General features: G+C 40.8%; 1 protein-coding gene across 1 annotated transcript in view; it reads right to left on the bottom strand.

The window, feature by feature from the left end:
• Positions 1-27631, bottom strand: part of Dhx57 (DExH-box helicase 57) — a 51204-nt gene extending 23573 nt beyond the window's left edge. Inside the window, exons 1-12 of the mRNA XM_048353088.1 lie at positions 27510-27631; positions 22994-23223; positions 19490-19648; positions 18000-18188; positions 16910-17748; positions 13874-14052; positions 11762-11883; positions 9981-10176; positions 8203-8327; positions 3796-3929; positions 3083-3137; positions 1874-2079 (exon numbers count right to left, since the gene is read on the bottom strand). Coding sequence (XP_048209045.1) covers positions 1874-2079; positions 3083-3137; positions 3796-3929; positions 8203-8327; positions 9981-10176; positions 11762-11883; positions 13874-14052; positions 16910-17748; positions 18000-18188; positions 19490-19648; positions 22994-23217 — 2428 coding nt within the window. The 5' untranslated portion in view covers positions 23218-23223; positions 27510-27631. The remainder of the gene's footprint in view (positions 1-1873; positions 2080-3082; positions 3138-3795; positions 3930-8202; positions 8328-9980; positions 10177-11761; positions 11884-13873; positions 14053-16909; positions 17749-17999; positions 18189-19489; positions 19649-22993; positions 23224-27509) is intronic.
• Positions 27632-27670: the final 39 nt, after the last annotated feature.

The following is a 27670-nucleotide window of genomic DNA, read 5'->3' as shown; positions in this document are numbered from 1 at the left end:
GTGTGGCTGGATAGGAAGGCAGAGCAGCAATAGCTTTCGTTTGCCCAAGATTTCAGAACGCTTTTCAAAAAGGAAAAAAAAAGAAAGAGAGAGAGAAAACAAATAAGCAGAGAACAAAGTTATTTTTTTATTGGTATTTTAGTTAATCAAATATACTTAAAAGATTTGACTTGGAACTGGGAATATGGCCTAGTGGCAAGAGTGCTTGCCTCATATACACGAAGCCCTGGGTTCGATTCCTCAGCACCACATATATAGAAAATAGTCAGAAGTGACACTGGCTCATGTGACAGAGTGCTAGCCTTGAGCAAAAAGAAGCCAGGGACAGTGCTCAGGCCCTGAGTTCAAGCTGCAGGACTGGCAAAAAAAGAAAAAACAAACAAACAAACAAAAAGATTTGACTTTTAAATTTATTTTGTTAGGCTGAGCATGTGGCTTAGTGGTAGAGTGCTTGCCTAGCATGCAGGAAGTCCTGGGTTTGATTTCTCAGTACCACATACGCAGAAAAAGCTGGAAGTGGCGCTATGGCTCAAGTGGTAGAGTGCTAGCCTTGAGCAAAAAGAAGCTCAGAGACAGTGCCTGGCCCTGAGTTCAAGCCTCAGGACTGGCAAAAAAAAAAAAAATTGTTATCATCAAGTAGTTGTACAAAGGGGTTACAATTCCATAAGTCAGGTTATGTATACAATGGTTCTTGATAAATCTCACCCCTTCTATCATTTGGCCTTTTTTTCCCTTTTTGTGCCAGTCCTGGGGCTAGAACTCAGGGCCTGGGCGTTGTCCCTGAGCTTTTTTTGCTCAAGGCCAGCACTCTACCATTTGAGCTACAGCTCTACTTCTGGCTTTTTTTGGGTGGTTAATTAGAGGTTAAGTGTCTCACAGACCTTCCTTGCTCTGGCTGGCTTTAAGCTGAGATCTGAGGATCACAGTTCACAGTTTGAACTAGGATTAGCTAGGATTATAGGTGTGAGGTGAGCACAGGCACCTGGCTCATTTGATTTTTTTTTTTAAACTACAATTCTACTCAAAATTGAGCTAGGAAAATTAGTTAATTTTTTTAAAGGTAAATTTTCTCAAAGGTGAAAAGAATAGATCATCTAGATCAAGGCTAAGAAGCTCAGAAAAACTAAGTGAGGCTGAGTGTGGTGATATACTCCTGTAGTTCCAGTGCTTGGGAGGCTGAGGTCGGAGGATCACTTGATGCCAAGAGCTTTAGACCACTCTGGGAGAAGCTACGAGTGGAGCTATGTTTTCTAACTTCAACTCCTTCATTCTTCTTCCTCAGAAATTAGGTCCCAGAGATACTTCCTTAACTTTGTTAATCTCTATGCATGAAATTAAAAATATATGGCTTAGATTCTCTCATAATTATTAAAAGAAAACTGAAATTTTGAAAGAGAAATCAAAGGGATTTTCTCTTTCTACAACTTAATAAGGAACTGAATTGTTAGCTGATGTGATATACAAAAAGATCAGAAATTTTAAATGCAGATGCATTTAAATTAGTATCACAAGCCTGTTCTTAGCTGGGCACTGGGCCTGTGGGTTTGTATTATCTTGGTTAGTCCTCTAATGACCTCTACTTTACACATAAAGGAGCTGAGGCATTGGTGTGAGCATGTAGCTCATTTACAATTCTGGGGGTTGAACACAGGTCTGTAAGAAACAAATCTATTTTCACAGTGTTACATCTTGGGACACTGGGGCTGGGATATGGCCTAATGGCCATATCAATCCTCAGATCTCAGTCTCCTGAGTAGCTAGGATTATTGGAGTAAGCCACCAACATCAATCCTATTTTCTTCTTCTGGATCATGTGGAAAAAATACTGGCAGTTTTCAGCATAGTTATAATACTCTCCTAGAAAGCACAATACCTTTATAGCGAGCCAGGAGCTGCTTGAAATCTAACTGTTGATCGGGCACTGCGTCTTTGACAGAGTCCTCATCCTGGAGGTGAAGCGACAGTCTCAGGTCTTCCTCCACTTCTTCAAAGGCAGTTCGGTTGCGCCTTGCTTTTAGTTTTTCCTTTGAAATCTGTTTCATGGAGCGCATATAGGGGCTCCCATCTTGTAACACGTATCTGAGGAAGGAAGACACAGACAGGACTGTGTGGGATCTGTGTGGGTTTGCTGGCCAGGAGCAACAGCAGTCAGTCACTTGCTCATTTGGCAGAGTATTGTTGTTTCTGTTCTACTGAGGCTATCCTTCTACCAGTTCATGACTCTGTTGGTTGTGCCTTATTTCTGGTGAGAATACACTTGGAGGGACTATATTTTGGCTCTATCTAAGAAATCAGATAAGAATCTGGAGAAAAGCACTATCCAGGAAAAAATGATGATTATTCAGAAAATAGATTAAAGCTGGATTCTCAGTAATACTTCTCCTTATTTTAATTTCTTTGTTTTGGTGACAGTCCAGGAGCTTGAAATCACAGCTTGGATGCTGTTCCTTAGTTCTTTTTCTCAAGGCTGGTGCTCTAGCACTTGAGTCACAGCTCCATTTCTGATTTTTTGGTGCTTAATTGGAGATGAGGGTTTCATGGATTTTCCTGTGCAGTCTGGCTTGGAACTGTGATCCTCATATTTCAGCCTCCTGAGCAGCTAAGATTACAGGTACAGACAACTGCCTGGTTGAAAGTAGCAAATAATAATAATCCCATTTTACCCACATAAAATTGAGTGCCAGATTAAAGTACTTGCCAGAATTACAGTTAAGAAAAGGGACTTAAATATTGGTAGTTTGCTTGCAGAAAAAAAAGTGAAGACAAAATAATCAAATAGAAGTTAGAAAACTAACATGTCCTGGCACACTGAAGGTAAATTGTAATTCTGTTTTCAATTGGCAGTACTGAGGTTTAAACTCTGGTCCTCATGCTTGCGTGGCAGGGGCTATAACTGCTTCAACCATACCTTCAACTCCAAATTCCACTTTATATGGGACATGTTAATTTTATTTCTCCACCTTGTACTTGGGTTTGAACAGTCTTAGCTTGTTTTGCTTGTTTGCTCAGCTGTCATTCTACCACCTGAACCATGCCTTCAGCTCAAAGATTTTTGCTGTACCTTAAGTTACATCTTCCTTACCTTGTCACAGCTATTGCATCTTCCAGAAAAAATTGATCAACTGGAAATGTGCGACCTACAAATACAAAAATTAATAGAAAAGCCCAAGAAGACCCATTAAACAATCTTGAAATACTTTAAACATGTGAAATTCTCTATTTTACTATTTGTTCTATCTACCCTATTCTAGAAGTGGGTGGATACTCTATGGACACATTTTCTTTTTTCTGGTACATTGCTACTAGAAATACACATTTTGATGTTAAGCACAATGGATTGCTAGCAATCCTAAATAATGAAGACATTTTCTAAAAAGTAATACAAAATAGAAATCTCCTGAAAATGTATTATCTCCTTTATCAACTGTATTATATAGTGACAGTTTTATTTATTTTAAATCAATCTGCTCCAGAAAGAGGCATTGGAACCTATTAATTGGGCTGGGAATGGGCTTAGTGGTAGAGTGCTTGCTAGCATGCATGAAGCCCTGGATTTGATTCCTCAGTACCACATAAACAGAAAAAGCCAGAAGTGGTACTGTGGCTCAAGTGATAGGGTGCTAGCCTAGAGCAAAAGAAGCTCAGGGGACTGCCCAGACCCTGAATTCAAGCTCCAGGACTGGCAAAAAAAGAAAAGATAAGAAAAAGAACCTATTGATTTATGTTTCAAATGAACTCTACAATAAAAGTATTGGGTTGTTAGAATAATAAACATCTACTGATATATTTTCTCACCTGGTATAGTAATCACTGGACAGGAATTAAAATATTCAGAAAAGAGCTCAGCATTTAGAGTAGCACTCATCAGGATGACTTGAAGAGTTGGTCTCTGCAGCACAATATCCTTTAAAACCAGCAACAAGAAGTCACTAAAGGAAATAAGAGAGATACTTGAGGATCAAACAAACCCAATATATAAAAATTATTAACTTTTCCCAAAAAAATAAAAATAAAATAAAAATTATTAACTTTTATATTTTTTGGAGTGGGGAATATATAAGACCTATAGGAAAAAAAACTAACACTCATAAAGATGTGCATTTAATATTATAAAGATATTCTCTCGGGGCTGTGGCTTAGCAGCAGAGTGCTTGCCTAGCATGCGTGAAGACCTGGGTTCGATTCCTCAGCACCACATAAACAGAAAAAGCTGGAAATGGTGCTGTGGCTCAAGAGGGAGAGTGCTAGCCTTGAGCAAAAACAAGCTGGGGACAGTGGGCTGGCCAGGAGTTCAAGCCACAGGACTGGCAAAAAAATAAAACTAAATAAAAAGTAAAAAAAAAATTATCTCCCTAAACTCAGTGCTATCTCAATTGGCTTGGGATAAAATATCAACAGGGATTTATTATTGAGGTTCATTAGTCTGCTTCTTGATATCTGTAAGTAGAAAGATTTTCAGTACATCAATATTTTTAAAACAACTGAAGCTACCTAAATGCTAGTCAATTGGGAAATGGTTAACATCATACAGTCTATGGAATAACATGAGGCAGATAAAAGATTAAGACACAGCTCTAGGTAATGACATGAAAACATCTCTAAGACATACTGATAAGAGGGAAAGAAGAGAAAGAACAAAGTTAGGAATAATGCATGCTACAGAACATCAATACTTTAACTGATCTCCCTCCATGAAACTGTCCCAAGGTGGTTAGCCAGTAACTCTGCTCCAATGTCAATTGGATCATGCTACTCTTCCACTCAAAAGTTTTCAATGACTTCCCATTAGTCTTTAATAAGGTCCTACATGACAAGGTCTATACCAACACTCATTTCCTACTGATTTCCCCTCATTCACTCAGCTCCAGCACAATGCTCTTGCTATCCCTGAAGCATGCATCTAAGACCTTTGTACATGTCATTAATCCCAGACATCCATATAGGTAGCTCCTTTGAGTCCTTCAAGTCCTTACACAAATGATATCTTTTTAACAGCCTGATTTGGAAGCATTAGGTAATTACACTTGTAAAAGGAGTTTAGCATTAAAACGATGAATGAAAAACTTGTTCTAGTACTTGAAATGAGTCTATGTTTAAGAAATCATGAAAGTCGATGTAGTGGGCTGGGAATGTGGCTAAGTGTTAGGAGTGCTTGCCTAGCATGCATGAGGCCCTGGGTTCAAATCCTTGGTACCACATAAACAAAAAAACAAAAAAAGTTAAAAGAAGGCTGGGAATATGGCCTAGTGGCAAGAGTGCTTGCCTCCTACACATGCAGCTCTCGGTTCGATTCCCCAGCACCACATATATGGAAAATGGCCAGAAGGGGCGCTGTGGCTCAGGTGGCAGAGTGCTAGCCTTGAGCAGGAAGAAGCCAGGGACAGTGCTCAGGCCCTGAGTCCAAGGCCCAGGACTGGCCAAAAAAAACCCAAAAACCAAAAACAAGTTGAGAGAGAGAGAGAGAGAGAGAGAGAGAGAGAGAGAGAGAGAGAGAGAGAGAGAGAGAGAGAGAGTGTGTGTGTGTGCTTTTTTTGCCATATCAGGACAAATGCCTGCTTTGAAAAATATAAGTAACTGTTCTTATAAAAGCAGCTTAGTAGCAAAAGGCTGACTGTAAAGATTTGTTCCAGTACTTGAAATAAATCAATGTTTAAGATGTCAAAAAAACAAAAAGCTATCTTTTCAGGAGGCTTTCCTTAGCTACCTGGAATTTCAAGTGTCTTTCTCCCACCTTTGCACTTCACTTTGCATTTTCTTCTGTTTTGAGCCTGTGACTCAAGCTCAGTCAGTACCTGATGCTCCTACTCATTGGCTAGTGCTCTACCAATGAGCCATGCTTCCAATCCCTGCCTCTCTCCCTCCCTCCCTCCCCCTCCCCCCTCCCTCCCTCCCTCCCTCCCTTCCTCCCTCCCTTCATTCCTGGCTGTGAGGCTTGAAATCAGAGCCTGGGTGTTGTGCCTGAGAACTTTTGCTCAAGGCTAGTGCTTGACCACTTTGAGGCACAGTTCCACATTCACTTTTGGGGTGGTTAACTAGAGATAAGAATCTCAGGGGACTTTCCTGCCTGGGCTAGATCTGAACCGTGATGATCAGATCTCAGCCTCCTGAGTAGCTAGGATTATACCAGCGCCTGGCTTATTTTTCTTCTGTGAACTTATTTTATGCTTTGCCAAGACAAGGATTCTGATCTACTTTGTGCATTCATCTATAACAATGCCTGGGACACTAAGCAGCCACTGAATATTCATTAATTTACAAAACGAATACATCATTTGTGTAAGGAAAAAAGGTCTAAAAACAAGAGTTTTTGTTTGTTTTGTGCTTGTCTTCCACCTGAACTCAGGGTCTTGGCACTGTCTCTAAGCTTTTGTGTTCAAAATTAGGACTCTACTACTTGAGCCACAGTTCCATGTCTAGCCTTTTTTATTTTTGCCAGTCCTGGGGCTTGAACTCAGGGCCTGAGCACTGTCCCTGGCTTCTTTTTGCTCAAGGCTAGCACTCTACCACTTGAGCCACAGTGTCACTTCCAGCTTTTTCTATATATGTGGTGCTGAGGAATAGAACCCAGGGCTTCATGTATACGAGGCGAGCACTTTATCACTAACTAGGCCATATTCCCAGCCCCCTGAGCATTTTTTCAAGGGCTGTGCTTTACTACTTTAAGACAAAGTACCACTTCAGTTTTCTGGTTAACTGGACATAAGAGTCTGATAGACTCTCCTCCCCAGTCTTTGAACCATGGCTTTGAACCATGATCCTCAGATCTCAGTCTCCTGAGTAGCTAGGATTACAGGTATGAGCCACTGGTGCTCAGCTTCTAAGTCTTTTTTCTTTAGTTTCTAATTACTTCATATTTCTTTTTTTTTTCTTTCTTTTTTCCAGTCCTGGGGCTTGAACTCAGGGCCTAAGCACTGTCCCTGGCTTCTATTTGCTCAAGACTAGCACTCCACCACTTGAGCCACCGCATGATTTCTGGCTTTTTCTATATATGTGGTGCTGAAGAATCGAACCCAGGGCTTCCTGTATGCTAGGCAAGCACTCTATCACTAGGCCTCATTCCCAGCTCCACAATTCTTATTTACTAGTATATTATTGTATTTACTTCTAACAGTCTTCTGGTTACAGATCTTATTAGCTAAATCCTCTCTTTAAGTTGGTTTGCTTTTTAAAAAAGTTTTATAAGTAGCCATTTCCTGCTTATTTATCTGTATGCCAAGTTTACTTCTTTTCAAGATAGTTATAATAATAGTATTTGGGGAGGAAACATTATTTTTCTGAAATATTCTCTTTTGCCACTGTTGATTTCACTCTACCAGAGAACAATCCACATAGCATACTATGATCAATGTCATCTATGAACATGGTGCTTGTACAGTTAGATGCTTCACTAACTGACACTGTCCATCCAAGTTCCTATAAGACTTGGATCCTACTTTGCCCTCTGTCACATTAGCTTTCATTCACTGCACAGAAGCCTCAAAGGCCTTCCTTTAGTCCTTGACTCAGCACATCCTTTCTAATGACAGATCCCAGTTGCTTTCCTTGTCCCCATTTCCCACATAGTTCAGTTTTCAATTTAAATATCATCTCTTCAGAGACAGTCTCTGACCATTTTATGGGTCTTCCCTCTAAATGCAGCATCATGTTTATTCCTTCATAAAACTTACTTGTAATTGCTTATTTCACTGCTTACTTGGTTGGCATTTCTGTTTCCTACCATACTGTTAGCAATGAGGCAAAATTTTATATGCTAATTCACCTTTACATTCCAGCAACTAACCTATCACTTGGCATTTAATACAGGCTCAATAAATACATGAATGAATATTGACTGAAGAACAAAGAACAAAGAAGGAAATACATACTGGTCAATCCATCAGCTACAGCATATTCCTAATAAGTAGAATGTCTTAGCTTAGCATGATAAACAAAAGGGTCTGAAGTATCTATTTGAATCCAGTGGGATGACTCCATTTAGTAAGATGACTCTCCTAGTGATGAACACATGATGTAACGTGCTATGACACTACTAGTGTTACAGAGATCAAGAAAGCAGTTCCTCTTCTCAAACTTGGCCTGCCCTCTAGCAAGTTATCATTGTAAGCGCTAAGAATCTTAACTGGAAGCAGAAGGAACAAAATGTTCAGCCATATCTACATTATGCAGGGTTGGAGTTCACCGGGGAAACATTCATCTAATTACCTTTCTTCTGTCCTCTCATGAACTTCATCAACAATGATGTGGGTTACTCCTTGCAGAGCTGTATCTCCCTCCAGCCTTCTCAGCAGCACTCCTGTGGTACAGTACAACAGTCTGGTGGCTGAGGACTTATATATAAAAAGGAAATGTCAAGCATCAGTTGGATTTTTGAAAATACAGAAACTAGTAAGCGAGGGCTGGGAATATGGCCTAGTGGCAAGAGTGCTTGCCTATTACACATGAAGCCCTGGGTTTGATTCCCCAGCACCACATATAAGAAAATGGCCAGAAGTAGCGCTGTGGCTCAAGTGGCAGAGTGCTAGCCTTGAGCAAAAAGAAGCCAGGGACAGTGTTCAAGCCCTGAGTCCAAGGCCCAGGACTGAAAAAAAAAAAAAAAAAGAAACCAGTAAGCTGAAAGGGTTAGGCATAACGAATATTAAAAAAACTAGTAGTTTTATTAAATATGAAACAATATTAAGGATATAACTTCTTGTGGGTAAAAATCTTTTGTACTTCATAGCAAAAAATTAATATTCTCATAAAACCAATGTTTTCCTATAAATTCTCTATGAATTCAAAAATTCTTATAGAATATTTAAAACAGTAAGTAATAAAAATCAATTCAAAAATCTGTCTCAGGTTTAAGAGTAAAAGAGCATTTACTAGATCACTTTGCTAATAAAAGAACTTTACTTATTTTTTGTTTTTTTGCCAGTTCTGGGGCTTGGACCCAGGGCCTGAGCACTGTCCCTGACTTCTTTTTGCTCAAGGCTAGCACTCTGCCACTTGAGCCACAGCGCCACTTTCGGCTTTTTCTGTTTATGTTGTGCTGAGGAATCGAACCCAGGGCTTCGTGCATGCCAGGCAGGCACTCTACTGCTAAGCCATATTCCCAGCCCCAATAAAAGATCTTTATAAAGGAAATTTGGTATATTGAAATATTTTTCTTTTTTAAATGAACAGAGGTTTATTTAACTCCCAGTTCTAGACACTAAAAGGTAGGTCTCTCCCTCCCTCCCTTCCTTCTTCCCTTCTTTCCTTCCTCCTTCCCTCCTCTCTCTCTTCTTCCTTCCCACTTCCCTCCTTTCTTTACTTTCATTTCTTAGCATTATTTTTCCTACTTCTTTTTTAGTTTTTTTCTTTATTAGCTTACATTAGTTATACAGGAGGGACTTCATGGGTACTAAGCTATTTCTAAGGGGATTCCAAACATAATGAAGGTGGTCATTATGTCTGTAATCCTAGCTACTCAGGAGGCCAAGATCTCAGGATAATGGTTTGAAGCCAGTCTGGGCAGAAAAGTCCATGAGACTTCTTTTTTTTTTTGGGGGGGGGGGGGGCTCAGGGCCTGAGCACTGTCCCTGGCTTCTTTTTGCTCAAGGCTAGCACTCTGCCACTTGAACCACAGTGTCTCTTCTGGCCTTTTCTATATATGTGGTGCTGAGGAATTGAACCCAGGGCTTCATGTATATGAGGCAAGCACTCTTGCCACAGGCCATATTCCCAAGCCCTCCATGAGACTTTTTATCTCCAATTATCCACCAACAAAAGCTGGAAATGGAGTTGTAGCTCAAGTGGCAGAATGCTGGCCTTGAGTAAAAGAACTCAGGGACAGCACCCAGGCCCAACCTGAGTTGAATCCCCAGTACTGGCACCAAAAAACCCCAAAACCATCCTAAATGTATATATTCTAAATTTTCCATGAATCTCCAGACCCTTATGTTTTTTGCACGTGAATACTTTCAATTACTATTACCAGGCAATAAACAGAGCATACTGACCTTGACACTTTCTAACCGGATCTGGTAGCCCACGGTCAGACCCACCCTTTCTGCTCTTTCCTTAGCTACACGTTCAGCAACAGAGATGGCAGAGATACGTCGGGGTTGGGTACAGATGATGTTCGCCACCTTGTCAGGTGGCCCATTCAGAGACTCATCCAGAATAAACTGTGGAATCTGTGTGGTTTTCCCACATCTGTATGTCAAAACAAATGAGTCCTAAAATCAAGTTTTCAAGGGCTAGTTAACACAGGCAATGAGGAGTGCTAAAGCTAACTAGAATAAGTGTTACTTCATCTAACTTATGAAACTGCCTGTCTACTTAACAGCTAGGCCTACTAAATTCTAGGAATTTGTACTCAGATTAATAGGGAAATCAAGTATTAGACTAAATAATAGGCTAATATCATTGATAAAATTGGGATACTTGAGCAGAATAAGATTAAGGTCTATAAATGCTTCTAGAAATGTGAATTCTACAAATGAATTCTAAAGAAAAGCAAATATTAGCTTATGGTTAATATGTTCACTCTTTTCCTTTTGTATATATTGAGTTGGCTATTATTGTACTGGGTCTAAAAAGATAAGAAACAAATTATAAGAGTACTAGATTAGTGAGCATGGGCACAACTATAAATTGGGTCCTTTTTTTTTTCTTTTTTGTAGTACTGGCATTTGAACTCATACTTGGGTTACACTCCCAGCCTTAATTGTGTACTTATATTTTTTTGCCAGTCCTGGGGATTGGACTCAGAGCCCGAGCACTGTCCCTGGCTTCTTTTTGCTCACCGCTAGCACTCAACCACTTGAGTCACTGTTCCACTTCTGGCTTTTTCTGTTTATGTGGTGCTGAGGAATCGAACCTAGGGCTTCATGCATGCTAGGCAAGTATTCTACAATGAAGCCACATTCCCAGCCCCCTAACTGTTTTTGTGGTGTTTTTTTTGTTTTTGTTTTTGTTTTCCCCAGTCCTGGGCCTTGGACTCAGGGCCTGAGCACTGTCTCTGGCTTCTTTTTGTTCAAGGCTAGCACTCTGCCACTTGAGCCACAGCACCACTGCTGCCCGTTTTCTATATATGTGGTGCTGGGGAATCGAACCCAGGGCTTCATCTATACGAGGCAAGCACTCTTGCTACTAGGCCATATTCCCAGCCCCCAGCCCCCTAATTGTGTACTCTTTTTTTTTTTTTTTGGCCAGTCCTGGGGCTTGGACTCAGGGCCTGAGCACTGTCCCTGGCTTCTTTTTGCTCAAGGCTAGCACTCTGCCATTTGAGTCACAGCGCCACTTCTGGCCATTTTCTATATATGTGGTGCTGGGGAATTGAACCCAGGGCCTCATGTATATGGGGCAAGCACTCTTGCCACTAGGCCATATCCCCAGCCCTAATTGTGTACTCTTGAATAAAGAAATTAAGCCTGCAACATGCCCTGCTAAATAAGTTTGCATATCACACCAAGTGTGAAACAGGTAAAAAATGAACCTTCTTATTCTTAAGAGCAAAAAAGAACTTTGATAAATTAGAATAAATTTGTAACATGAAAATATTTGAAGCTAAGTGTTCTAGAATGGTGATTTAAATTTAAAAATGGGCCTGTCACAGTCTGTAGCTGGATCATTTGCCTTAAAATTGTTTCAAAGTAGCAGGATACAAGTCTATAAATTCCTAGATGAATTTCTGGTTTTTGTTTTATGTTCTATAAATTGGATCTGACTATGGTAATCAGTATAGATGTCATATTTGTAGGACAGAAACTCTATTTGAAATAAATTACTTTCTCACCCCGTCATACCACTTATGACAACCACTTGGTGCTTGCTCAGCAATTTCAGAATAGTTTCTCTTTCTTCCCAAGCAGGGAGTGATTGTCTTTCTTGCAGAATTGACTGGAACTGCCTAGAAGCCTAATAAAATCAAGGAGAATGCATCAGTTTAGTTGCTTTTCATTAGCTTTCAGAGAATCCCAAAGTTAGTTTGCATCCTTTCTGCTTTCTGACAATTTGCTCTCAGACAGAGATGGCAGAAATTTGTCAAAAGTGGATGCAGATGGCTTTATTGAGAAGGCTGGCTGCTCGATCAATGAGATAAGTGGCAGAATCTGTTTGATTTTCCCATATCTGAATAAACAGATCTTGGAAATGAAATAAACCTCTCTTGCTTAGCAACTCTCAAGCTCTTCCTTACAAGCACTCTACCAGTACTGTCCAATAGAATTTTCTGTATTCAAGGTAATATTCCACACTTGTGCTGTCTAAAAGAGTAACTCCTAGCTACATATGGGTTGAAAAGTGGAGTGTTACCAGGAAACTATTTGTTTTAGTCAATTAATTGAAATTTAAAAGCAACTACTCAGAAGGCTAGGATTTGAAGATTATGGTTCAAAACTAGCAAGACAGGAAAGTCCATGAGACTTATCTCCAGTTAACCACAAAAAGCCAGAAGTGGAGCCATATGGTTCAAGTGGTAGAGTATCAGCCTTGAGCAAAAAAGCTAAGGTCCCTGAGCTCAATTCCCAGTATTGGAACAAAATAAATAAAAAAACAAATTTCCAAAGGTGATTAGAAGATACACAATTTTGGATTTTTCTTTTCTTTCTTTCTTTCTTTTTTTTGGCCAGTCTTGGGGCTTGAACTTAGGGCCAGAGCATGGTCCCTGGCTTCTTTTTGCTCAAGGATAACACTTTATTACTTGAGCCACAGTACCACTTTTGGCTTTTTCTATATATGTGGTACCAAGGAATCGAACCCAGGGCTTCATGTATGGGAGGTAAGCACTCTACCACTAAGCCATATTCCCAACCCCCAGATTTTTCTTAAATCACAAATCAAATGGTTCTTTCTGGCATTGTCATTACAACTACGCAATTAGATTTCATGTCTAGTGATATTCTAAACACTATATTGTGTGATAAAGTTACACAGGGAGGAAGGGAAAGAGAAAGAATGGTTAAGGAGTATGGGGGTACTGCTGGAAAGGAAGAGTAACTCCCAATGCTCTATAGCATAACAGAGTAACTATGGCTGATGACAATTACACATTTTATAATGGCTAAAAGGCAGCTGGAAAGGAAGAGTAATAACTCCCAATGCTCTATAGCATAGTAGAGTAACTATGGCTGAGGATAATTATAATGGCTAAAAAGAGGTACTTTGAATATTCCCAACACAAAGAAATGATAAGTTTGAGGTTATGGATATACCAATCACCTTCAGCTAATCACTATATAATATATATGTATTAAAATATTACACTGAATCTTATGAGTACAACTATGTATCTGTTGAAATAAAATTTTTAAAAATCACTTGCTTTGTCCTACATTCAACTGTGCCCTCACAGTTCACTTACGGTTTCTTTTAGAAGCCTTCATGCATATGAGGTTAATACAGTATGGACTTTGGAACCAGAGATCTGGCTAGAAGCTATGTTATCATGTAATCATCTTGGGTATATTATTTATCCTGTGCTCCTTTGGAAAGGGGTATGAGTCTCTCCTGATTTCCCCACCCCCCCTGCTTTATGGCAAGGATTCTCTAAATCACAGTATAATTTTTCCTTCTACTTATCAGATTTTCTGTAACAGTGTAAAAGTCACATGATCCTGAGAATATTTGGAATACATGTACATTAGATATTTACCAGATGAGAGGTTTTCCAGAATCATTTAGCATATGCACCCAAGTTTGCTGTGCATATAAGGGCTAGGGGAAAGGAAAGGGGGAAAGGGGGAAAGGGGAAAGGGAAGGCAAAAGGAAAGAACAGTAAGGAAAGGGAAGGGGAAGAAAAAGGGGAAGGGGTGTTAGTCATTCAAGATGAAAGAGAACCATAAAGTAAACAGAAGGTAGCCAAAGCCTCCTAAATTCCTGATTCCTTCATGCAGACATTGGCGAGTACCTGTTTTATACGAAACTGCTTGCAGATTTTGTCATTTTCAGCATGTACTGACTTTGCCTGCCAGTCATATCTCCTAGAAATCTTTTTTTTAAGGTTCACATAGCTTTCATTCTCCACTACAACTGAGGGGGGACCTTCATCCTCCTCTGCTTCCTGCTCCAGTTCTGATTCTTTTTCAACTTGAAGGGAACAGAAGAAAACACTTTCAGTTTGCCATTTCTTTAACAAAAGGGGTGAGTAACAAAGTAACAAAGGGGTAAAGCTAACAAAGTAATACCATAAAATGGAGAAAAGATTGAAGCTTGAAGAAAGCAGATTTTTATTTCAATACTACTACTGCTCTTACTCAAGAATTTAAAATGTGCCTTCAAATAAGCTTTGCTCAAGTATAAGAAGTATTGTTAAGTTAAAAACAAAACAAATTAGGTGGGGACCAGGGGCTCACATCTGTAATCCTAGCTACTCAAGAGGCTGAGATCTGAGAATCTTCATTCAAAGCCAGCTAAGGCAGACAAATCTCCCAGACACTTGTCTCTGATTAGCAAAAAAGCTGGAAATGGGGGCTGGGAATGTGGCTTAGTGGTAGAGTGGTTGCCTAACATGCCCAAAGCACTGGGTTTGATTCCTCGGCACCGCATAAACAGAAAAGCCCAACATGGTGCTATGGCTCAAGAGGCAGAGTGCTAGCCTTGAGCAAAAAGAAGCCAGGGACCCAGTACTCAGGCCCTGAATTCAAGCCCAAGGACTGGCAAAAAAGAAAAAAAAAAAAAGCTGGAAATGGAGGTATGATTTAAGAGGCTGAGTGCCAACCCCGAGCACAAAAAAATACATGAAGCCTTGGGTTTGATTCCTCAGCACCACCTACATAGAAAAAGCCACAAGTAGCACTGTGGTTCAAGAGGTAGAGTGCTAGCTTGAGCAAAAAGAAGTCAGGGACAGTGCTCAGGCTCCATGTCCAAGCCCCAGGACTGGCAAAAAAAAAAAATCAGATAAGCACAAGGCCCTGAGTTCAAGCTCCAGTACCAGACTAAGAAAATAAAATAAAATAAATTAACATTCAAAGAATTATTACTGAATGTTCCAATTATTTGAAAATATCGCCCAAATTCAGTAAAATAAAACAACCCAGGGCTGGGAATATGGCCTAGTGGTAGAGTGCTTGCCTCGTATACATGAAGCCTTGGGTTCGATTCTCAGCACCACATATATAGAAAAAGCCAGAAGTGGCTCAAGTGGTAGAGTGCTAGCCATGAGCAAAAAGAAGCCAGGGACAGTGCTCAGGCCCTGAGTTCAAGCCCCAGGACTGGCAAAAAAAAAAAAAATAGGCAAAGCTACAGCAAGACTAGAAGAGACAAATGTTTGGTGCTGAGGAGGGAGGTGGATGAGGAGGGAGGTGGAATTAGATAGTAGTCATGATTACACAACTCTGGAAATATAAGTTTTTTTAAAAAAAATCCCACTGAATTATACACTTTAAAAGGATGGATTTCAAGAAAGCTATTTCTAAAAAATACACATTTGCATTTTTCAACACATTTGAGCCGTACATACTGGGAGCTCCTAGGTGAGAGTTCATCAGGCAGCTGGTAAAGAATCCAGCCAACTGTCCAGCGCCCACCCACAGCTCAGCTCACAGCCCCTCCCTACCTAAGTTCACTAGGAAGCCTTTGTGAAAGGACAAGAATGTGTTTTTCTGAAAGGTGGCAACACGCAAGAGTGAATTCTATGATGAAAGCTAAAAAGGTTTATTTTGAGGTCCCCTTTGTAAGGGAGGGGGGAGTCCTACTCGTAAGAATCTTCATGACAAGCTCAGACCTGGACAAAGCCAGAAGCCTGCATAAGTATGACTTTAAGAATGTAGAGGCCTGGGGCTAGTGGCTCACTCCTGTGTTCCTACTCAGGAGGATGAGATCTGAGGATTGTGGTTCAAAACCAGACAGGGCAAGAAAGTCAGTGAGACTCTTATCTCAAGTAAACTACTCAAAAAAGCAGAATTACTGCTGTGGCTCAAGTGTTAGAGTGCTAGCCTTGAGCAAAAAGAAGCCAGGGATAGTGCCCAGGGTGCTGTTCAAGCCCCAGGACTGGCAAAAAATTAATCTAGAGGGAAAAAAAATAATACAGAGATTAAGGCCTGGCATTAGGCGCTACTACCTGTAATCCTAGATACTTGGGATGCTAAGAGCTGAGGATCTCAGTTCAAAGCAAACCCAGGCTGAAAAGTCCATGAGATTATTCACCTCCAATTAACCAGCAAAAAGCTGGAGTAGAGGTATGGCTCAAATGGTAGAAGGCTAGCCTTGAGCAAAAAAGCTAAGCAAAGACTCAAGGCCCAGTTCAAGCACTACTACCAGCGTGCGCATATGCATGCGCGCACACACGGATAAAGAAAAAAGAACTTAGAGATTCAAGAATAAAACCCTAGGGGCTAGGGATATGGCCTAGTGGCAAGAGAGCTTGCCTCGTATACATGAGGCCCTGGGTTCAATTCCCCAGCACCACATATACAGAAAACGGCCAGAAGTGGCGCTGTGGCTCAAGTGGCAGAGTGCTAGCCTTGAGCAAAAGGAAGCCAGGGACAGTGCTCAGGCCCTGAGTCCAAGGCCCAGGACTGGCCAAAAAAAAAAAAAAGAATAAAACCCTAGTCTGAGGAATTTTGGCTACTGAGTATATTAAAGGCAGAGTATAAATATACAGTACAATAAGTAATTGAAACCAAATAAATTAGATGAAACAGACTTTCTGAGAAGTACCTTACAGGTCTTTCCAACCCTCAGATTCTAGATCATTAAAATATACTTCAGCAACACCACCCACTTTCAGTTCAGGGAATCTAAGCAGAGTGACATAATTAGGATGAGTCAGGTAGAATAACAACAGTTCAGGGGATTCTTGTCCCTCTTGCCCATGGGACTGAATAATTCACTCAGTATCACTTGTAGCTCCTAGACTAGTCTCAGAAGTTCTGACTTCTAAATCCATCATTCTTAATTCCTCCTTCTGGCTTCCCCCCACCAAAATGATCAACACTTTACATACCTTCTGAACTCTGATTTGAAACAAAAGAATTATTTGGAATCACTGGTTTATGACGGGCAGAATTACTTATCCTGGTCCCACTGGACACTGGTGCAAAGTTCACAGGAGGGACACTATACTTATGATGAGTATTTGTTAGTAACTTGACAATTTCTGACTCCTCCTCTAAAAGAGTTATCAAAGAATATACAACAGGTTCTGAAGTTTTGGCGCACGTCAAGGCTTTGCCATAAAGGAACTCAGAAATATGTAAACGACAAGGCAGAGGTAGATGCTCATTGGTGGAATAAAATGCTACAAGAGGAGCCTGGTAGGGGTATTTGTGCTCTTTAGAAAAACGGACTTCAAGCTCATATAAAAAAGTTGTATCTTCATTAGCATTTAGATGAGAATCATCTACAACTTGCTCTGCTCTTCCAACGATTTGGTTTGGGGGCACTTCATGCTTGAATTTGCATCTTGATCCAAATTTACAATTTCCTTTGAGATAAAATTTACAGGTTTCCAGTGAAGTGTCTTGTACATTTTTGGCACTTTCCTTTTGCTTGGATTTGCAGAATTTACTGGTCAGATACTCTAGTTCCAATCCAATGGTCCAGACTCTGTTCTGAATTCTCTCTATAAATTTTTCTCCACAGATAGACCTGAGAGCAAGTGCCTCTTCCTGCCGCTGCTCCTCACACTCCTCCAAGCTCACACGGTTGGCTGCCTCAGAGATCCTTGTCCTTTTTCCAAATGTCTCTGAAAAACACTGAGTGAGGAGAAGTTCTAGTGCTGTCCCCAAATCACCATCACAGATCCTCAGGGCTGCTTGACAGCGTTCCATGTGGAAGCCGTACCTGCCGAGGGCAAACCATGGCAGAAACAACACCTAAGTATTACAGCATTACTGAAGTTAAGATTCATTTAAATAGTGACATGATGCTGTGACTATATACAGGTTAAGACATGCACTTTGAAAAGGAATCTCCGATAATACTAATTCCCTTGGTTTACAAGAATAGTGGGTACAGACGACTGGAAAACATATAATAAAATAATGCTTCAGTTGAATTCTCCCATAATGCTCAGAAATAATAAAAGCAATCACCTGGAAAGTTTTTGCATTGCAAATGGTGAGACTGTAACTTCTGGAATATGAGGCTCTACTGGGCCTACATCAGTATATTCCCAAGGATCACAGTCAGGAACAAGGGATGGTTCTTGTCCAGCTGGCCAGTACTGCTCCTCATCACAGCAATCAGGCTCATCATCTTCCTCTTCCCCAGAAATAACTCTACTAGCAAAGGCAAATTTTCATGTAGAAGACAGTCAGTCACCTCTACCTAGTTCAGAGAAAAACTTAGCAAGGGTCTAAGAATGTATTTCAAGAAGCCAGAGAAAGAGGATCTGTCCTTCAGCTGCCATATGTATTTTTTTGCCAGGGACTTGAACTCAGGGCCTGAGCACTGTCCCTGAGCCTCTGTGTGCTCAAGGCTAGTGCTCTACCACCTGAGCCACAGCACCACTTTGGCCTTTTCTGATTATGTAGTACTGAGGAATCGAACCCAGGGCTTCATGCATGCTAGACAAGCACTCTACCACTAAGCCACATTCCCAGCCCAGCACTGGGATCTGAACTTAGGACCTCACACTTTTTAAACAGCTGTTCTACAATTTGAGCCTCTCTACCAACCCTTTTATATACTAACATTCCTAGTAACACTGCAAGATATTACTGAAATCCCTGTTTTTCAACTCAAGTTTCAACTGAAATTTAGAAATGATTTCAGTAGAGTTACATAAGGAGCAATTAGAGACTTTACGCAAGGTGATCTGAGCCCAGAGCTTGTGTTCCCTTACAGAAACCTTGGCTGTCCTCTCTCTCTTCTCATTCATAAATGCTGTCTCTATTTTTTAATTTTCTTTTTTTTAAAGTCAGAAACTGGGATTTGAACTTGGTACCTGATGCTTCTATTCACTGGCTAGCACTGTACCAACTGAGCTATGCTTCTAACTTCTCTATTTCTTTACTGTTTTATCCCTTTTCCTAAATCTAAGACAAATAAAAGATTGTAGATAGGACAGAAATTTGTCTGTTCAAGACTAACCATCCATTAATTCCAGCAAACGGAAAGTCAATTTTCTCCAACAGAAATTATAGCACAAGAGAGCCAAATGCATTGCAGAAAGGAGAGGAAGTGACTTAAGGATGAAATCTACCTCACTGAGGCAGACAGTCATGACAAGTGTCATCTTTACATTCATCTCATCCACTCAATACTTGGTCCTAGAACAACATTTCTACTTGTTAATTTCAACGTTTGAGTTGAAAGGTTTATCATTAAAGCAACTACTAAATCCGTGTTAGTACTGTCCTGGAAAACAAAGATAAAAAGGCCATCTGTATTATTGCCCCAAACAAACTCACTCTAACACTATGGCTGCATCATTATTCTTGTATTTCTCTTGGCTCACTTTCAACTAATTATATGCCCATCACAGAATCTGTGTTAATACAACATTCCAAAGATATCCTGGGATTTCACACTGTCAAATGACTTCCTCAATATAATAATTTACTCAAATAAAAGAATTTACTCAGATCCAGCATCTGCATCTTGTTCTTGCAGGTCTCTCAGAAGAGCTTTCACTTTCTCTTGATTCTCAGAGGTCATTTGCAGGGTTTGAAGGGCCACTTTGGCTTTGGGCTTCCACTTAGGGCGTGTTTCTCCTTTGTTTGTGCTACTGCTGCTTGGTCTGGAAGGGACACAAGACTGAAATCACTTAATGTCATCAGAACTTTTATGCTTGCCTCAGAATTCTCAGATATTGCCAACACAAACTAGATTGTTAAATATTTGCAAAAGATGGTGATGAACATAAACAGTCTTCATTTCCCACAGTATTGATCACATTCTGTTATATCAGAACTGTTGGGGGGAAAATGATCAAATTCTTAATCATTAAATTTGGCTTCATTAACTCAAAAATTCCTTTAAAAATGTTAACAATGGCTGGGTACCATTATTAGTAGTTCATGCCTATAATCCTAGCTACTCAGGAGGCTGAGATCTGAGGGTTATGGTTCAAAGCTGGGCCTGGCAGGAAAGTCCGTGAGACTTTTAGTTCCAATTAACCACCAGAAAACCTTACGTGGCACAGTGGCTCAAGTGGTAGAATGCTAGCTTTGAGCTGATGAGCTTAGTAACGGCACTCAAGCCCAGAGTTCAAGCCCCACAACTAATAAAAAACAACTAAAAACTGGTGATTATTAACTCTTCACTACAGGGCTTTGAAAAGAAATAAGCTATACAGAGAATTTATTTTATTTTATATCAGGTATTCAATCTCACTTCTTTGTATTTGTGACTACTAGGTCCTATTTAAAATATACATGTATGTTTGCATGAATGTACCTATGTATATGTGTACTGATGGTACTGGAGTTTGAACTCAGGGCCACATGCTCTTGAGCCATATCCCTACCCTTCTAAAATTTTTTTTTATTTTTTGTTGTTTTTGTTTTTGTCAGTCCTGGGCCTTGGGCTCGGCCCGAGCACTGTCCCTGGCTTCTCTTTGCTCAAGGCTAGTACTTTGCCACTTGAACCACAGCGCCACTTCTGGCTGTTTTCTATATATGTGATGCTGGGGAACCGAACCCAGGGCTTCATGTTTTTGTTTTTATTATTTTATAAAGAGTCTTGCATTTATGCTCAGGCTGGCCTGGACTATCATTGCTGGGATGACAGGTATGTGCCAACAAACCCAGCTTTTTATTGGTTGAGACACTATTTGGATACTATATCCCAATTTCTTTAACCCCCTTGTTCCAGTTTATTTCCACTTGTCCCCTTTATCCTGGGGTGGGACTGTTACTGCCACCATTTTCTTTCTTTTCTTTTGGCCAGTCCTGGGCCTTGGACTCAGCACCTGAGCACTGTCCCTGGCTTCTTTTTGCTCAAGACTAGCACTCTGCCACTTGAGCCACAGCGCCACTTCTGGCTGTTTTCTGTATATGTGGTGCTGGGGAATTGAAGCCAGGACTTCATGCATAAGAGGCAAGCACTCTTGCTACTAGGTCATATCTCCAGCCCACCATTTTCTTTCTTTCCTTTTTCTTTCTGCTTATGTGGAACTGAGGAATTGAACACAGGGCTTCATGCATGCTAGACAAGAACTCTACCACTAAGCCACATTCCCAGCCCACACCGTTTTCTTATTTGTATAAAGGATATATATTAAGTAGCAGCAACTGTGGCCAGAGTGACCGATGTCATCCATCCTGCCTCAAATCCTCCAGTGGCTTTCCATCTTATACAGACCAAAGACCAACGTCCTCAAAATGACCCACAATGTCCTATTCAGTCTAGCCTGTCTGATGTCATAGCACTTCCTATCTACTTCCTCTGGCCACATGGTTTCTTTGCCATTTCATGAACCTTCTAAGCATTCTTCTGCCTTCACTCTGGGCTTGCTTTTCCCTCTGAGTGATTTTCACTTAGATGTATAGCTTCCTGGTTTAGTCCTTCACTTTCTTCTTATGCTTATTTGTCACTTTTCAAGAGAAGTTGCTGCATAAAATAGCCACTCTTTTGTAGTATCTTAATGCATTCTACCTGCCTTTATTTTTCTTCATAGCACTTCTTGCTTGATATATATTTATGATCTTTCTACTTTAAATATTCTTTCATGAAGATAACTATAATATTCATTGTTGTAATTCTAGTCCTTAAATCATTACCCTGTGCGCATTAGCTACTTGGTAAATATGTGCTGAGTGGTTGAATATTTACAACTGTAAGAGCCTATAACATTTACATTTGGAAACGTGATAGACACACTAAATTCAGAGGTTAGGTCTTAAGCCAGCAGATAAGGTGAAAACAAAGTTTGAAATATTCCTTAAAATTTGTGTCACACAGAATATCTTTATGATCCATTTTATCAGAAAATGGAAAAACATGTTGCTTCTCTGGTTGAATATAAGATGAAGTATTTGGTCATTTTAGGGACCATGTATTAAGAAAATATCTAAACACTACAGCAACATACTCACTTCAGCAAGAGACTTAAATGACAAGAAGCTCTTAGACACAGAGACTAACCAAGAGAGTAACAGATTTCTCTCCCCATAATCTGTTCATGCTGGGGCCCACATTCAATGAGTGGCAGGCTTAAACCTCTTAATGCTATCTGGATTTTTTTTCTTTTTAAAATGTGTATAGTTGAATCCATTTAATACATTTAAGATGCAGTAAGTTCTAGCATCGATATTCATGTCTAATGTATAGCTGAGTTATTCCTGTGTGTGTGCACTTTACACATGCTTCTGAAGATGTCTCTCCAACTTTCACAATGAAGTTTGAGAGACACTAAGCATATTATGTTTATACTTAATATATACTAAAATCTTTTCTATCATGAAATACTCATTAGAATTAAAATCCTCATAGTCCATAAACTAGTTAAATGTTGAATATGACAGGTTAGATATGACCTCTGTTACTGATCACTATATAAAATTCATCAAATTTTACGGCTGATGTAGCTGGAAAATATGTAACAGAACTAGGGTTACCTTTCCTTTTTTTTTTTTGGCTTTAACTCAGGACCTCAGCATTATCCTTTAGTTTTTTTCACTCAAGGCTGGTACTTTACCACTTGAGCCACAGTTCCACTCCAGGCTTTTTGCTAGAGAGAAGAGTCTTACAGACTTTCCTGCCTGGGCTGGCTATGTATAGCGATCCGAAGATCTCAGCTTCCCGAGTAGCTAGGATTATAGGTGTGAGCCACTGGTGTCCAGCTAAGACTGCCTTTGATAGTTTGGTTTTAATATCAACGTGTGGTACCTCCAGAATAGTTAAAACATTAATTTTCATCACTTTTATATTTTCCAGTAATTACTTCCCCATTAACATTGGACTCAAAAACAGCATTACACTCAGTTCACACTGTCATACAGAAATTAGTTAACTTCAGATTTCAATCTATGGGTGAGGGATATTGTGATTTTCCATCATGCCTTGTTTGACCTTCTACACCCCCCTATCCTGCCAACTCTTGTCCCTGTTCCATATCTAAACATCTAAAGAGTATAATGACCTGGATGGGCGCTTTGATTCACTGAAGATACAAAAGTCATCGCCATCATCCCAGAGTCGACTTGAGGCCTTTCTATTGCCACCACCGCCGCCGCCACCACCACTGCTGCCACCGCCACCCCCAGAAGATTTATTGGCGTGACCCCTGCTTCCTCTTCCTCCTCTTGAAGATCCTTTTCCGCCTCCTTTGCCTGGTTTGCCTTTTCTTTTTACTGAAGAACTCATTTTCCCCTGGAAGAGAAAAAATTAGTATAGACAAGTTAAAACCAGCCAGTCTTTCAATTATGGATAAAACCTTCCATAAAGAAATAAATTACAGATTTTAAAAGGGTCAGTTTAGGGGCTGGGAATATGGCCTAGTGGCAAGAGTGCTTGACTCATACACGTGAAGCCCTGGGTTCAATTCCCCAGTACCACATATATAGAAAACGGCCAGAAGAGGCACTGTGGCTCAAATGGCAGAGTGCTAGCCTTGAGCAAAGAGAAGCCAGGGACAGAGCTCAGGCCCTGAGTCCAAGGCCCAGGGCTGGCACAAAAAGAAAAAAAGAAAAAGAAAAAGAAAAAGGCCAGTTTAGGTGAAATATGGGAATTGCTTTATAAAAACTTACAAGTTGAAGGCTAGTATTTAGTGAGTTTCTCTAGTATACATTTCCTTCTTTTTTTCCCTGTTTAAAAAGCAGTTGTATAAATATGTACATGATGTAACATTGGGACTTTAACCTATTGTCATATAGTATCTGTGTAAAATATTTGCACACAGAAGATGAGTGGAAGCATTGTAGCACTGGGTTAAGAAAATGATTATATATGGCAATGTTGTACCTTTTTTTTTTTTTTTGCCAGTCCTGCAGCTTGAACTCAGGGCCTGTGTGATGTTTCTGAGCTTTTTGCTCAAGGCTAGCATTCTATCACTTGAACCACAGCACCACTTCTGCTTTTTCTGTTTATGTGGTACTGAGGAATCGAACCCAGGACTTCATGCATACTAGGCTACTAAGCCACATTCCCAGCCCAACAAATAGCAATGTTGAAATCATAAAACCTTGGTCAGCCTCAAGCTCTCATCTCAATCAATAGCTAGCATGGTTGTGGAGGCCTGTCATCCCAGCTAGATAAGAAGCCGAAATCAGGCAGACTGCAATTCCAGGCAAAAAAGTTCTCAAGACTCTACTTCAAAAGAAAATGATGGGCATGATAGTGCATACCTGTTACTTCAGCTATAGCATGAAGTGTAAATGTGAGGACTGTGGTCTAGACTGACCCAGGCAGAAGATAAGGTTCTACTGCAAAAATAAGCAGAGCAAAATGAGCTATAGGAATGGCTTAAGTTATAGATGGCCTGCCTAACAAGTAAAAGCCTTCATGCAGTTCAACTACTATACCATACACTACACACACAAATAGAGAAGAAAATATTGTAAATTCAAAGATGCAGGGGCTAGGAATATGGCCTAGTGGTAAAGTATTCACCTCATATACATGAAGCCCTGGGTTTGATTCTTCAGCACCACATATATAGAAAAAGCCGGAAGTGGCCCAGTGACTCAAGTGGTAGAGTGCTCCCCTTGAGCAAAAAGAAGCTCAGGGAGAGTGCTCAGGCCCTGAGTTCAAGCCCCAGGACTGGCCAAAAAAAAAAAAAAAGAAAAAGAAAAAGATACAAATACATGAAAAGCAAAAGGATAGAAAATGATGAATCATGTAAATAGAAGCCACAAGAAAGGGAGAGTGGTTCTGTTATCAGACAAGATAAACTTCAATGCAAAAATGTTACTAAAGATGAAAGAAAAACAATGCTTTTAGGATACAGGTGTCAATCTAGGTAGAATATATAACAAGCATAAACATATATGCATCTAATAACAGGGCACCAAAATATATGAACCAACAACTGCTGGAAATGAAGGGAAGCCAGGTGACTCACACCTAAAACTGTAGCTACTCAGGACAATGAGATCTGAGGTTTGAAGCCAGGAGGCAGGCAAATCTGAGGGACATTTATTTCCAATTAACCAGCAAAAAGTTGTAACTAGAAACATGGCTTTCAATTAACAGAGTGCCAGTCATAAGAGAAAAGGCTGAATGAGGGGCTGGGGATATGGCCTAATGGCAAGAGAGCTTGCCTCGTATACATGAGGCCCTGGGTTCAATTCCCCAGCACCACATATACAGAAAACGGCCAGAAGTGGCGCTGTGATTCAAGTGGCAGAGTGCTAGCCTTGAGCAAAAGGAAGCCAGGGACAGTGCTCAGGCCCTGAGTCCAAGCCCAGGACTGGACAAAAACTAAAAACTAAAAAAATAAAAATAAGGGAGGGGATAACAACAACAAAAAAAAGGCTGAATGAGGGTACAAGGTCCTGAGTTCAAGCCCCAGTTTTTGTCTGTCTGTCTCTCATTTACACAGACAGAAATAAAGGAAGATGTAGACATTTAAAAAAATTAGTACTTACATTTTGAGTAATAACTGAGATGGGACTACAAGATCAGCTATTACTTACAATAGCCAAGGTATACAACAATAGAACACTTTGGCTATGGTGGTCTTCTGTTTGTGGGATATAAATTATGATTTCAGCATAAAAATGTCTTTGGTAATTGAATTCCTGTATACCCTCACAATCACCACCCTCCAACCCTTGTATTTAAATTTAGGACATCTGAGAATCTTTGCTTAGATCAGGTCTCATCCCTTCTTGGGGATACCTCAAGAAAGACAGGACAGTGTACACTGTTTAGGACTTGCAAGCTAGAATAACTCCAGTAAGCTGGAGGGCATTAGGACTGGCACTGGCTGTATGGTATGAGGCTCCACATTTTTTTTCAGGAAGAAACATAATAAAATTGGAGTGTAAGGCTGGGGATATGGCCCAGTGGCAAGAGTGCTTGCCTCGAATACATGAGGCCCTGGGTTCAATTCCCCAGCACCATGTATACAGAAAACGGCCAGAAGTGGTGCTGTAGCTCAAGTGGCAGAGTGCTAGCCTTGAGAAAAAGAAGCCAGGGACAGTGCTCAGGCCCTGAGTCCAAGCCCCAGGACTGGCCAAAAAAAAAAAAAAAAAAAAAATTGGAGTGTAACTTAGACTGGATTGGGGCACTGACCCTGGGACCCAGCAATCCAGGGATTGCTTGGTTTACATATAAAAGGCATGTTCATTAGCTAATCCTGAGAGGGCAATTTCTCTGTGGCTGGTAAGAACCTAAGATGGAAAATCATCACAAATACAGAAAACATGATTAGCATACCTCCTAAACTTTTTAAACGCACCTTTACAATGTTTACCTGACTTCAGATACCCACAAGATTAGAACATCTTAAGCAAGAAGTCAAATTAGGAGTTTTTTTTTTTCTTTTGGTGGAGGAGAGGCAAAGCACTACATATGCTCACACCAAAAAAGTTAGGGTCATTAAAAGTTTAACAGATGATGGAAACACTGTGACAAACTGAATTCTCATTGCTTCTAGGCCTTGGCTAGACAAATTGCAAACTGAATTCTGTAAAGTTGTGCATCAACAATTACCTATTATTTCTAAAAGAAAAAAAAAACCAAAAAGGAAAGGATATGCAAGTTAAATACATCGAAACTTCATCTCAGAAACGACCCTACCCAGGTTAAATTCCTGTATTGAGAAACAGGCAAAAAGCAAGAAGGCGGGGCTGGGATGTAGCTCAGTGGCAAAGCACTTGCCTAGCAGGTGCAATGTCCTGGGTTTGAATCCCCAGTGCCAAAAAAGAAAAGACAAAAAGAAAAAAAAAAGCAAGAAGGCACTGTTATTGATGTAAAACCATTTGTCTTACATCAACCCTGGAAACGTTACCATTACAACCAGAGCTGAGATTTGCACTCATTAAATTTTAATCGAAACCTGGCTGGCTTTAGTGGTATATCCAAAACCTTTCTCCACAGACGTTTTCCAAGGCATAAACATTCGATTATATAACTCGTCGAGTTAAGATTCCACTATCCTATTCCATCCAGCCAGGAAAGATTCCATCTTTCTTCACCATGAACACTGGGACCCAAGTTTGGCTCTGAGAGTATCTTTTGTTTTACATCCAAGTTTGGCTCCCACGTACAGCATCACCAAAGAAAACGCTGAGCTCTGAAATGCTGAACACACCCACCTCTCATCTAGGAGGAGAAAAACAACAACAAAAAACCGGGCCACAATTACCATCCACCTCCACTCAGATACCCAGGCAGGGGACCTGTCTTCCGGCACACCTCGTCTCCAGCCTCCTCCCCCTCGAAGGAACTCCACGATCCGTACAGGAGACACAGACAGGAAACAAGCCTGCGCCCCTCCGATCCAACCCCCTCCGAGCCTGAATTCCATCCTTGCAGATGGCGGGCAGGCCATTAGGCCTGGTTTCGGGGTCTGGATTCTCGGGCCCCAGGCCCACAGGCTGGGACTCCCGGGGGCCGCTGTTCCTCAGATGCTGGCCGCAGCAGACGCAGGGAGGGAGGCAGCGACAGCAGGCCACGCGCACGCCGGTGGTCCGCGGGACGGGAGGACATACCTGGCTCGCAGAGTTGCTTCTCCGGGCAGCGATGTGGTGGTGGTAACCCCAAGAGTCAGGGGTCCCAACTGGCCTCGGCCTTGGATCTCACCTGGAGCGGCACGGCGGGGGCCTCCCCCGCTGCCGCCGCACAGCCCCAGCGCTTCTTCTGATTGGCTCCT

This window comes from Perognathus longimembris, chromosome 8 (assembly GCF_023159225.1).
Source record: "Perognathus longimembris pacificus isolate PPM17 chromosome 8, ASM2315922v1, whole genome shotgun sequence".
Taxonomy (NCBI): domain Eukaryota; kingdom Metazoa; phylum Chordata; class Mammalia; order Rodentia; family Heteromyidae; genus Perognathus; species Perognathus longimembris.
Note: the sequence above shows the minus strand (reverse complement) of the source record. Positions and strands in the feature narration are given on the sequence as shown.